Source organism: Pristis pectinata, chromosome 17, assembly GCF_009764475.1.
Source record: "Pristis pectinata isolate sPriPec2 chromosome 17, sPriPec2.1.pri, whole genome shotgun sequence".
Lineage (NCBI taxonomy): Eukaryota > Metazoa > Chordata > Chondrichthyes > Rhinopristiformes > Pristidae > Pristis > Pristis pectinata.
The window spans coordinates 42174827-42188335 of NC_067421.1; the positions used below are offsets into that span (position 1 = coordinate 42174827).

Sequence of the window (13509 nt, forward strand, 5' to 3'; positions counted from 1 at the left end):
CATCCAAAACTGACTCATTTGTAGAACGTAAAGGATAATGGTTGAAAATAATTTGAGGGGCAAGTTACATCTCTGGATTCCTGAGCTTTTTACTTTTTGATCATCTTCCCTTGTGGGATCTTGTCTAAAGGATTACTGAAATCTGTGCAGACTACATCAAATACATCTTCCTCATCAAGCAGGTGTGGATTTAAGACTAGAGGCTGTTGTCAACAGGGCTCAGTACTCAATCCCTTGTTTAATATGCATTCATGACTTAGATTTAAACACAAGGAACACAATAAAGATGATTGCGGGTGATACAAAAATTGGCCTCGTGGATGACAGGTAGAGGACACATTAGTCTGCAGGAAGATGTAGATAGTCTGATCAACTGGGCAGGAAACTGGCAAATGGAGTTTAATTCAGAAGAGTGCAAGGCGCATTTGGAGAGATGTAATAAGGCAAGGGAATACACAATTGAATGGAAAGATTTTGAAAGGTATCGTAGAACAGAATATTACTGGAGTCTGCAGATCCTTAGAAGTAGGACAAGTCAATAAAGATGGTGAAAAGGACCTATAGGTTGCTTTCCATTATTAACAGACACACAGTATATAAAAATCAGAGAGCTTATGCTGGAATTGTATATATTAGACAAGAGCTGAAATACTGAACACAATTCTGGTCACAAAAAAAAAAGTGATTCCACCAGATAAGGTGAAAAGGAAGTTTAGAAGGATGCAGTCAGGATGAAAGATTGGGTAAGCTAAGGTTGTTTTCTTTAGAGCAAAGGAAGCTTTGGAAAGACTTAAATGGTGTATAAAATTATGAAATGCCCAGATAAATAAGAAGCTATTTCCATTAGCAGAAGTGTCATGGATTTAAAGTAATCAATGGAAGGATTAGAGGGGACATGATGAGAAACATTTTCACCCATATCCCAGAGTGTGGTAGGTGTCTGGATCTCACTGACTAAAGAGGTGGAGGTGGCCAAAACTCTCATCACATTTAAGAAGTACTTGGAAGTTGACTTGAAGGGCTGGGACTTGCAGGGTTTTGCACTGAGTACTGCAGAGGGTGGGTTACACTGAATAAGTTTTTAAAATCGACCTGTCTGGACACTGACAGGGTGAATGGCCCCTTCTGTGTTATAAATATTCTATGAGTTTCAAAATCATACAGCATTGAAACAGACCCTTTAGCCTACCTCATCTGCCAGCCATCAAGTACCTACCTACGCTAATTCCATTTTCCAGCACTTGCCCTGTTGCCTTTGAAGCCCCGGCGTTTCAAGCACTCAACTAAACACTTCTTAAATGTTATGAGACTCAGAGTTGCACAAGACAGAAACGGCCCTTCGGCCCAACTTGCTCATGCCAAACTTTTTGCCCAACTACAGTAATCCCATTTGCCCACATCATGTCCGTATCCTTCTATACCTTGTGTGCTTGTCTAAATAAACATATCGATTGAATCTGATTCCCACCACCTCCTCTGGCAGTGCATTTCAGATAGCAACCTTTCCACTCAAATCCCCTTTAAAATTCCTTTCCCTCACCTTAAACCTATACTCATCATGGGAAAAAGATTTTGACGCTCTACCCTATCTATGCCTCTTTTAATGTTATACACCTCTAAGAGGTCACCCCTCAGCCTCCTTCGCTCCAGGGAAAACAAACCCAGCCTATCCAATTTCTCCCCACAACTAAAGTCCTCCAATCCGGGCAACATCCTGGATTGTGCTCTATGAAACAGGCCATTCAGCCCAATTCCACCATCTAGTAGGGTAGCATATTGTTTAAATTGTTGAACAAGCAACGTGGAGGCCTGGACTACTGATGTAGAGACAGGAGTTCAAATCCCACAATAGCAAATGGGGAATTTGAAATTTATTTGAAATAGAATGATGATGTTGATGAAATCAAACCACCAACCTGTTGTTAAAACTAACTGGAATTCATTAATCTCCTGTAGGAATGGAAACCAGCCATCCCTACCCAGTCCAGCCAACATGCAACTTCAAACTCTTAAATGGCTCCTGAAATGATCTTAGAGTTTAAGGACAATCAGGAATGGGCAATAAGCATTAGCTGTGGTCAATGCCCAGATTCCATAATAAATTTAAAAGAAACCATCCTTCAGAATCCTCCCTAATTTTATGGTCACTCATCAGCCTCCTCTTTCTTAAAAGGGGTAAAAAAAAAGTTTTATTTGGTCGTTGTAAATGAAATAAGTTACTCAATACAACATTACCTCCCTTTTGACTCTGCGTTCTTTCCTTGTGCCAAAGTACATCATGATCTTGAGTCCTGGACACCATCGTTTGAATTCCATTTCCCAGTTAAGCATTTTACAAGTTCGCACTACCACCAAATGTGGACCCCAGATGCCTCAAGACAAAAATATAGACAAAAGTACATCAAAATTTCAGGGTGCAACAGATGGAATAAATTCAAAATTTCTCCAATTAAATTATACCAATACACTTACATTAGTTTAATAGTTTTGTGTTACTTGAGGCCTAATCACAGATTTATTTTTAAAACAAAGGACTGCTTTAAAGAATATTAAAGGATCACTTCTAATTAAATCAAATCACAAAATAAAACACAACTGTTATAAAGAAAAATAAAATCTGCATATTCTCAGAAGAAATAAAAGTTCCAAAGATAATCACAAATGCACCAATAACCAACTTCCTTTTCAGATGCCGATCAATCTGCTGTCTGCTTTGCGAATTATTTAATGCATGAACATGTGCATTTATTATTTCAAGGTAAATGAAAGATGATTAAAAACCACTTAAGGTCAAATCTAGGGATGCATTTTGGTTATGGGTGAGAAAATCAAGATGGTACAGATGATGGTAAATTTTCTTTTTTCTCTCTGAGGCAGACCCGAGCACAAAATACTCTTGGCTTAGACTTGCAATGCCACACTGGATAGTTCTGAAATCACTGATCTGGCTGAGATGATGAACGTAGATTCCACCCATCTTTGCATGGACACTATTTGAAGGACTGGAGATTTCTCCCTGTAGTTGTGGTCAACATTTGCCCCTTAGCCAACATCACCAAAACAAAGCTATACCCTGGTCAGCTACTTCCCTGTTGCTTTTGGCACCTTGCTATCTGCACATTGGCAGACTTGGATCCCTAAAACTCTCAATGAAAACATTTCAAAAAAGTATTCTGATGAAAGTTTATCAACCCAAAATGTTTCCATTTTCACAGATACTGCCTGACCACAAGATGACTTTCTGCTTTTCTATTTAAAATAAAAACTTCTGAAGCCAACCAAGTGCTTAATGTGTGGTCCTTGTTGTCCAGTAAGCTCCCACAACCAGCAATGTGATAATGACCAGTAATCTGTTTAAGTAATGTTGAATTAAAATTAAATATTAGACAAGGCTCTGGAATGAACCAGACTGCCCTTCTTGAAAATAATGGAGAAAAAGAAAAATAACTAAATTCCATCTGAAAATTCACAAAACTTAGTGACTTGAGACAGAGAAGCAGAGTGTCCCAGAGAAACTGCACTCGATCACATCTCGGTCATGATGCTTCGTTGACCTTCTGAAACAAATGCATGCTTTTAAAATGTTTAAATGTCAATTCAATCAAATTACAACCTAGTCACAAAAATATTCAGATCTGACCTCTACATTTCTCTGCTTGAAACAATCTTACCTTCATTTGAGGCAAGATGGGCTAGGAAACCAATGATCTGTACAGTCTTGCCTAAGCGCGAGTCATCAGCCAAAATCCCATTTAACTTTCTTCGATGCAGAGCAGCTAACCAGTCCACACCAATCTGCTGGTATTCCCGGAGAGTCCCATGAAGCAAGAAAGGGGCAGCATTCCTCACCTGGAGAAAAGGAAATTGTTTTTAGGCTGTACACTAAACACATTACTGCACCAAAAAGCTACTTTGATTGCACAGGCACACCAAAAGAAAAGGATTACCGAGGATGAATATCGAGCTATGCCCTTTGGCAGGAGAGGTTCGGCAGCAGCAGAAACTTCAGCGATGTCCTTTCTTGGTCTCCTCCCTTCAGCTGGATTGGTATTCAGTCTCTCTGCCACCCTGTACTGGTCAACACTCAGCAAGGAATCAATAGCCACCTCTTGCTCCGGACAGCCAAATTCAGCAGTAAACTCTTCTTCCATTTCTGAGACAGAGAGATCCAGACAGTTTCTATTAATCTTCATTTGCAGATTAATTATCGTCAATTAAGAATTTACACTGTGCAAGGTTATATTGTCTTGACTGGATGTACAAAATACCTTCATCATCCTCACAATCATCATCTTCGCTGTCAGAAGAATCTGGAACCGGCCAGTCAAAGTTTTCAGAATAAGCGCCAGCATATTGTCGAACAAGGTCTTCCAGAGGCATTTCAGCTGCAGGCAAATTTAAAAAATAATTGCAAGAGAACGCAGGAAAAGGAAAAGGCCATTCAGCCCCTCAGGGGTGCTGCATCTTTCAATAAGCTCCCAGCTGTTACCCCAACTTCATTTGCTCACTTAAGCTCCATTTCCTTCAATTCCCTTACATTAACAAAAATCCACCAAACTCAACTCCATTCATTCCTCAGTTTATCTAGAAGGGGAGAAAATTCAAAGTACAGAAGTATAAAAGGACTTGGGGATACTCATGCAGGATACCCTAAAGGTTAACCACCAGGTCGGATCAACAGTAAGGAAAGCAAATGCTATGTTGGCATACATTTCGAGAGATATTGTGTATAAAAGTAGGGAAGTATTGATGAGGCTCTACTGGGCACTAGTGAGGCCTCATTTGGAATACTGTGTGCAGTTTTGGGCCCCTTATCTTAGGAAGGATGTGCTGATGTTGGAGAGGGTTCAGAGGAGATTTATGAGGATGATTCCAGGAACGAAAGGGCTTACATATGATGAGCGTTTGTCGGCTCTTGGACTGCACTCACTGGAGTACAGAAGAATGAGAGGGAACCTCATAGAAAACATTTAGAATGTTGAAAGGACTGGACAGAGTAGATTTGGCCAAGCTGTTTCCCTTGGTGGGTGAGTCCAGGACCAGAGGGCACAATCTTAGAATTAGAGGGTACAGGTTTAAAACAGAGATGAGGAGAAATGTCTTTAGCCAGAGGGTAGTGAATTTATGGAATTCGTTGCCACGTACAGCAGTGGAGGCCCGATCATTGGGGGGGTTTAAGGAGGAGATAGATAGCTATCTAATTAGTCAAGGTATCAAGGGATATGGGGATAAGGCCGGAAATTGGGGCTAGAAAGGAATAGTTTTTTTTCTCCCTTTTAGCTCATGGAGCAGACTTTTTTCCCCCCATTTCTCATTTCTTTTTCCCTTTCTTTTCTTTGGAGCAGACTCGATGGGCCGAATGGCCTACTTCTGCTCCCTTGTCTTGTGATCTTGTGAAGATTTCTTTATTAGTCAAATGTACGTCGAAACACAGTGAAATACATCTTTTGTGTAGTGTTCTGGGGGCAGCCCGCAAGTGTTGCCACACTTCCGGCGCCAACATAGCATGCCCACAACTTCCTAAACTGCACATCTTTGGAATGTGGGAGGAAACCGGAGCACCCGGAGGAAGCCCACGCAGACACGGGGAGAATGTACAAATTCCTTACAGACAGTGGCCGGAATTGAACCTTGGTCGCTGGCACTGTAAAGCATTACGCTAACTGCTACACAACTGTGCCTGCCCCCACACTACTGGGAAGGGATTTTCAGATTCCTATCCTTCATGTGAACTAGCTGTTTCCTGATTTACCCAGGTGGCATAGCTCTAATTTCCTCAGGTGAGGAAATGAAGGTTAAGGTGACAGCAGCTTATTCTTCATTTCCTCTCCAGAGGAAACTAAGAATCAATTTAATCTCTTTATGATAGTAAAAAAACTCAAATCAATATTCAATCTTTTAAGCTCGTAGTTAATACAAGATGCCCTCAGGATACTACTCTGCTGTGCACTTTTGTGGCAAATCTCTGCTGCGTCCTTTTCCACAACCAGTAAATCTGATTCCTGTAATTTTAACAAAAGTGGCCCAACTACCTTGCTTGGCTAGGTCTGCCAGTTCAGTTTGATGGTCAATAATGCCTTCGATGGCTTCCTGTTCTTCAATGGTTTCCTCACAGTCTTCCACTGAAAGTGAAGGTTGTAACAGTTTTAGTTCCATCTGCAGGCAGGTATAAATACAAATAATGGCTGGCGCTAGCCTAGGATCAACGAACCTGCATCCCCAGTATCACCAGATTTTCTTCTGCTTTCATTACCCAATGGATCCTATGAAGTAAAAATGCAACTTCAAACGTGGCATCCATCACGATTATTAAGTTTCAATAACTACAAGGATTGCAAAAGACTTTACTGATCTGGTCAAAATCTGATTTACTTCACATTGATAACAACTCTCTATTAGATCACTTAAAGAAACAGTAACCACAATAGGTCTTCATTTTCTTCACTATTTTTTTTACATATACTGAAAATCTTTATTAACACTGCAGTTCAAATAGTTCATTACAGTAATGGTCCATTTGAGAACTTACTGTCTCACTTTGCTTTTCTGACAGAGGCCAAGAAGAGACAGAAATTTGATCTGGAAAAGAAGAGCTAAACGTTATAATTATAGACCTCAAACATTTACAGATTTAAAGTCAACAAGTAACCTGTAGGATATTTGTGCTTTGCCTTGACTCGCCAAAAGTAAACCCAACAATTCTTTAAATAAATACTGAACTACATTCTTAACCTTTGTTTGATGACCCCTTTCGTAGAAGTAATGCTTTCTTCCTTTGTTCCTCCATGTAAAGCTGCAATTTGACTTCTACAACCTGTAAAGAGAAAAGAGAACTTTAAGAAAACACCATTCCATTTACCATTCCATACTCAAGGCATTCTCTACATCAGGCAATTGTCAGCAGAAGATATTTTCTCACTGCCAGGCATTACTTCCAAAAAAACTGAACATCCAAGAGGATTTCTTCCTTATGTTCAGAACTTTTGAAGAGTTACATGTTGGAAAATAAAAACTGTTGGCATTGGTGTAGAAAATAACATGGCAAGGGATGCTTCACGGAGGTCTACTCAGGCAAGAAAAGCCCAAGTCAATATGGAGATAATAAAAGGTCAAGGGGCCAAGTCTCTAAGGAGAGGGAGATGGGAAAGCGAGGGGTTTATAGGGGGATTTTCAGAGCAAGTCCCACTCACACAGGGCTTTCTAAAGTTGTCTATTAGACACAAACTTCCAATGAGCACAGACAACCAACCACTTCTTCAAATCCAGCAGACTTTCACACTTCTTCAGTGTGTTACAGGGGTCAAGTAGACGAAAGAAACCAAATCTGTTCATTTTCACAATCACCTCATCACACTGGGTTCAATTCACTAATATCTTCTACTCCAGGTTTAGTGGGATTTGACAGGCTGAACAGCAAATTCATTACTGGCTACTTCATCCTTCCCAAACAACTGCCTGGATATGTTCAAGTCGACATTAAATCACTCAAATCAAATTAGTTGATTTAGAGGCAGGCAACTACAGTTAATGGTCAGAAAACTACTTGCTCTTACATAGATTAATTAACGTAGCACAACAAAGATCTTGCGACCAGTGACCAAAAACTGGATGAATTAACAAGTTTTTAAGAAGCATATTGGAGAAGGAAAGGCAGAAAGGCTTTGGGAGGGAATTCCAGAACTTGGGGCTAAGGCATAGTGGGCAACATAAACTTAGGATGCACAGTAACTACCACAACATACATGATAAAGTATCAGCCACAAACACAAACTACATCACACCTACACTTCAGCACCATAATGGTTAAACTTTGCTTTGATTCAAAACTTCTCATAAATGCAAGTATCTCACACATGCTGTCAGTCACTAACATTAATGTTTCAGTTGACATGCCCATTACGTTATATCCACCACTTACTGGAACTCATCCAACTTATAGTTGATTAAAGAATTACTTTTTGTTTTAACTCTCAAAATCGTCAGATATCTTACCTTTTCAATATTACGCCAGAAGTGCAGCACTTCTCTTGCCACCAAGGCTGCTTTTCTTCTTAATTTGGCATGTTCTTCTCTCTTGGCTCGCTCTTCATTCAGCCTCTGTTCTTCATGATGCCGTACAACAGTCCGTGCAAGCTGGTTACAGAAAACAATTACCAAATATTTTTCTAAATCAGTATTTCCACAACACAACAAAAAGGAACAATATTTAAAATATTTTTATATGTATCACTTACTAATGACAATTACAGACATTAATTCCTCCAATTCAAAAAGAATTCAAAAGGAATATTTTATGGAATTTTAAAGCATAATAATGGACAATTCGACCTTGTTGGACCATTCACTTCTTCTGCCCACCATCTCACCCTAGCGCAAACCTTTTATTTCTTTCTCCCATGTGTAATCTCAACTTCCACTGAAATGAATTTCTATTGTTCACCTCCAACTCCCTTACAGTCTTAAGTCCTATTTTCTCACCGAACTAAAGACATCTTTTCTCAATTTCAAAACGAATTAAAGAAATTTTTCCTCAATTTCCCACTAAATATATTTGATGCTATCTTGCATTTACAGCCCATTTCTTTCTGCATATTTATCCAACCAGGTCAATTTATTACTTTAAACACTGCATCAAGAGAAAGACTTGGATTAATAAAGAATGTTCTACATTATCAGGCTGTCTCCAAGTGCTTTTTGGAGTTTTTCTTCGACCAAAACTCAAGTCTTATTGAGCACAACTGCAGATTGAACACCAAGATCCAAGGACCCCATCCACCATGCCAAACATTCATTCCCTTTACTAACAATACACCAAGAATGCAATATGCATAATCTACAAAATTCACTGGAGGTGCAAACCTGGATTACTCCAACTGCACCTTCTAACCTATAACCTCAACCACCAAGGACAAGGGAAGAGGGTGCAGGGGAACCCCACCACCTACAGGCTTCCCTCCAAGTTGCACACCATCCTGACTTGGAAATATATTGCCATCCTTCTTCATTCCTGGGTCCAAATCTTACAACTCCCTACACTCTGGCACTGTGGGAGAACCTACTTCAGAAGGCCTGGAGAGGTTCAACAAGATGGCTCACCACCACCTTTTCAAAGGCAATAGGAACAGGATTGCCAGCACTGCCCAGGTCCTGAAAATGAATATAAAGTGTTATTCATCTCAGCCCATATTTGCTTTGAGCTAATTGCTGTGCTTCCCAATAATAAAAGCAGCAACTGCACCTCAAAACTCTTTTCTGTGGATACTCCATATCCTGATACAGGCATATAAGGATGTAAAAATACACATTCTTCCCTTTGAGGCCAGGGACAGACTTACCTTTTTAGCAATGCCCATCTTCCACCTCCTTTCTTGAGCAAAATCTGCTGCCATCCACTGCATTTCTTCCAGCAAGTAATCCCAGTGAGATTTCGGCCGTGGTGCTTCCTGGAGTCGTGGTAGTCTTCTCATTGACCACAACCCTTCTTTCCTAAGTTCTGAAATCCGTTGATGTATCTGGTTTTCCTATCAATGAAATGAGCGAAGGAATATTCAGCAGGGTACAGATCAGATGGGAAGTTGGGCGGATTGTTGGTAGATGGAATTTAATCCCAACAAGTGCAGCGTGACGCACTTTGGGGACTCAAGTATTTACGTCATTTGGAGTATTACATACAGTTCTGGTTACCACAATACACGAAGGGTGTGGTAGCAATAGAAAGAGAACAGAAGAGATTCACAAGGATGTTGCCTGGAATAGAGGGCTGTAGTTATAGGGAGAGATTGGATAGGCTGAATTTATTCTCACTGGAATGTAGGAGGCTGAGGGGTGACCTTATAGAGGTTTATAAAATTATGAGGTGCATTGATAGGACAGGTAGTCAAAATCTTTTTCCCAGAGCAGGGGAGTCTAAAACTACAGGGCACAAGTTTAAGGTGAGAGGGAAGAAATTTAAAGGAGATCCAAGGGATAAGTTTCCTCCCCACAAGGAGAGTGACGAATTTCTGGAACAACTTGCCAGTGGAGGTAGTACGAGCAGATACAACTTTTAAAAGGTATTTGGACAAGTACTTGGATTGGAAGGGCATAGTGGGATACACACCTAATGTGAGCAAATTCCTTTCCAGCAACGCCCACACTTAAAAACACCTCCCATTTCAAACATAATAAGGATGCGCAAATTCCCTCCCTTGTTTTTAAAAGGCTTAAAATCTTCCCATCAGGAGAGGTTACAAAAGAAATTCACTAAACTGATACATCAGTTTCATGAAGAGCCGAGAGATGTAGGGGTTGTTCTCTTTGGAATGGAGAAGGTGAAGAGGAGGAGTGAAGAGAGCACGGAGACATTTTGACAAGGTATAGAGAGAAACAGCTTCCTCAGGCCAGTAACCACAGAATGCAGATTTATGGTTCTTAGCAAAAGAATCAAAAAAAAACTTAGGAAGATTTATTTTCAAAAACGGCAAGCTGTTATAATCTGAAATGCAGGGTCTAAACATATGGTGAAAACAAACTGATAAGGGAATAGATATAAATTTGAAAAAGTTAGAAACATGAGTGAAGAGCAAGTGCAAAAGCTTCAAAAATTCTATTCAGACAAATGATGATCTCCTGTCACACTGAACAATCATATAAAGTAACATATAAAAACTATACTGCACTGGGTGGTTCAGTTGTGGAAGTCAGGTTCAAATTTACCCAAGGAATTGCACACGTGATTGTATGGAATTGAGAAAAAAAAATTAGTTGCTAAGTCAAAACCTGTCACAAATACAAGTCAGTATTAAGCAGCAATGTTTAAGACTTCAATCATTAACAACAACCCCTATTTTCAGAATAACTTATAGCATCTCAAATTTATTGATTCATTTCGATCTGTATACTCAGAGCTTTTACTTTCCCACTCTATAATGTGTTCAGAGGTCATTTCTGGAACCACTTCTCACAAAGAGGAGTGAAATCTGGAACACACTCCCCCAAAAAGTTTGTTAGGTCAGAATCATTTCAAACTTCAATGCCTTAATCTGTTCAATAATCAAGGGAATCAAGGGATAAGGGTCCAGTGCAGGTTAGCAGGGCTGAGGTAAAAGACCAAGTGCAAACTTACTGAATGTGAAGCAGACACAAGCATCTGAATAGCCTGCTTGCTTCTACTTCTTACATTTCTTGTTGTTGACAAAAGCCACAATTAAAAAGACCAAAATTACAAATGCCGTTCCCACCTGTTTCACTTGTTCAACAACTTTATCTTGTGCGTTCGTAGTGTTTTCCTGTGAAGCAGGTGCTGAATTCTGTAATACCACTTGGGCTTTGGGTGGTGCTATGACAGATAGGCCAACCAACCCTTGTGACTTTGCTTGCAAAACTGGCGACACTGGCCGAGTCAACGTTTGATGCACAGGAGCAGAGGAAACTGTCCCTGAAAGGGTCACTTGCGGCACAGATGAGGTAGGCAGTGAGTTGGCAATCAGTCGTTGGCATGCCTGGCCAGTCTCACTCGTTGATCGCATCAACGTCACAGTCTAGATGAAATCAAAGAGTAAACAAAACTGATCACCAAAGGGAAATTCGTGTACTCTACAGAAGCTGCAAGATCACTGGAAAATTAGAACTGCTTACATTGCCAAAACACTAGCCACAAACATACTTGAAGAATGCCGTGCAACGCATCAAGTAGAGGAATGGACACCAAATCAGGAGAAACAAGACAAACTCACTAAGGATTGCATGAAGGTTTTACAGGGCAGGCCAGGAATGTGGAAATGTTTCCAAGCCCAGAGAAAGAAAAATCACTAAAAGAGCAGACAGGGCAATGAAAGTTGGAAAAACAAATTTCACTCTGGACAAGAGTGCTGCAGTATTTTGTCAGGAAGAATAGGGAGCTCATTTATTTTGATAAATGAAAGTCAACGTGGGGTGGAAGTGTAAAGAGACACAAGGGCACAAATCTGCAAATCACTAAAAGCAGCATCACATTAGAAAAACAAAACACTGGGGTTCATCTATCTAGATTCTTAACCTTGGAATAACAAAAATATAACTCTGAGATGTGTAGAGGTTTATAAAGGTGGCTGCAAAGAAGATTTCCACCATGGGAACTAGGTGGTCGTAAATAAAAGGTAGTATTAAATCACAAAGGGAATTCAAGAAAAACATCTTTAACCAGAGTGGTGAGAATGTGGAAATTGCTGCCACAGGAAGTGGATGAGATAAAGGGCAGGACACATTTAACTACAAGCCAAATAATACATAGGAAATGAAAGATGAACAGGTGTAGGAAGAGGCTCTGTGGAAAACAAACACTGGCAAGGGTCAGTGTGAAAACTCTTCCCACACTGTACCTTCCATGTTTGTTCAATTTTTAATGTAACTTGACATTAACACTTCATATGCAGAATATATAATTTATTCATTGATATTTATTGTCAAGCAAGTTCAGATGGTCGTAAAGAAGTTTGTGTATAGCTTTATGACAGACTAAGTGCTGATTACATCGGAAAATACAGAGACAAGTGCTCCAAATTCATTGTGCATCTGCAGGATACTGAGCTGTACCAATCAGGAAGAATACAGCAAATCATGTCGGGCATACAAAGTGGCAAGGGCTGGTGATAGACCAGAGGAATGGGAAGTTTTTAGGACCCAACAGCAAAAGATTAAGAAGCTCATAAGGGAGAAAATTGATTGCGAGAGAAAATGTGTAACATCAAATCAAACAGTATCAAACACAATCTTACATACCTCTACAGGGTCACTCCTCAGCTTCCCACACTCCTGTGAGAACAAACCCAGCCTACCCACTCTCCTCTTGTAACTACAGCCCTTCATTCTTCTTAAATCATGTTTGACAAATTTGCTCTGATTCTTTGAGGATGTTACAGGAAGAGTTGATAAAGAACCTGTAGATGTAGTATATTTGGATTTCCAAAAGGCATTTGACAAGTTGCCATGTCAGGGACTGGTGCATAAATTAAGAGCCCAAGGTACTGGAGGAAATGTATAAGCATGGATTGAAAACCTAAGAGTTGGAAATAAATGGGCACTTCTCTGGCTAGAGGAATGCAACTCGTGGAGTACCCCACAGATCAGTTCTTGGTCCTCTGAGGAGAGAACGAAACGCAAGGTTTCCATGATAGAAAAATAGACGGAAGGACATGTGACGAGGATATTGTGGTTCTGCAATGGGATATAGGTAGATTGACAGAATGGGCAAAATCCTGGCAAATGGGAGTTTAATGTGTGGAAGTGTGAGATCATGTACTTGCATAACAGGAATCAAAAGGCAAATTATATAAATGGAGCGAGACTGTAAATGAATGAAGTTCAGAGGGATCTAGATGTCCAAGTGCACGAATCACAAAAATTTACCTCCTTCATCCCAAAAACATGAATGTTGGTAGATCAATTGGCTACAGTGAATTGCCCTGAACCTGGGGAAAAGGTTAGTAGGACAAAGGGCGTGTTTCCATTCTTAATCTCCCAACGACTCCATGAGAAGTGGTGCAGGTGGGT

At 40.1% G+C, this 13509-nt stretch overlaps 1 protein-coding gene across 1 annotated transcript in view; it reads right to left on the minus strand.

Annotated features, from left to right (window-relative positions):
- ep400 (E1A binding protein p400) overlaps window positions 1-13509 on the minus strand; it is a 146007-nt gene that overhangs the window by 83977 nt on the left and 48521 nt on the right. Inside the window, 11 exon segments of the mRNA XM_052031815.1 lie at window positions 2236-2372; window positions 3672-3849; window positions 3948-4153; window positions 4269-4385; window positions 6033-6122; window positions 6212-6263; window positions 6530-6579; window positions 6733-6814; window positions 7993-8133; window positions 9336-9521; window positions 11220-11519. Of these exon segments, the coding sequence (XP_051887775.1) occupies window positions 2236-2372; window positions 3672-3849; window positions 3948-4153; window positions 4269-4385; window positions 6033-6122; window positions 6212-6263; window positions 6530-6579; window positions 6733-6814; window positions 7993-8133; window positions 9336-9521; window positions 11220-11519 (1539 nt within the window).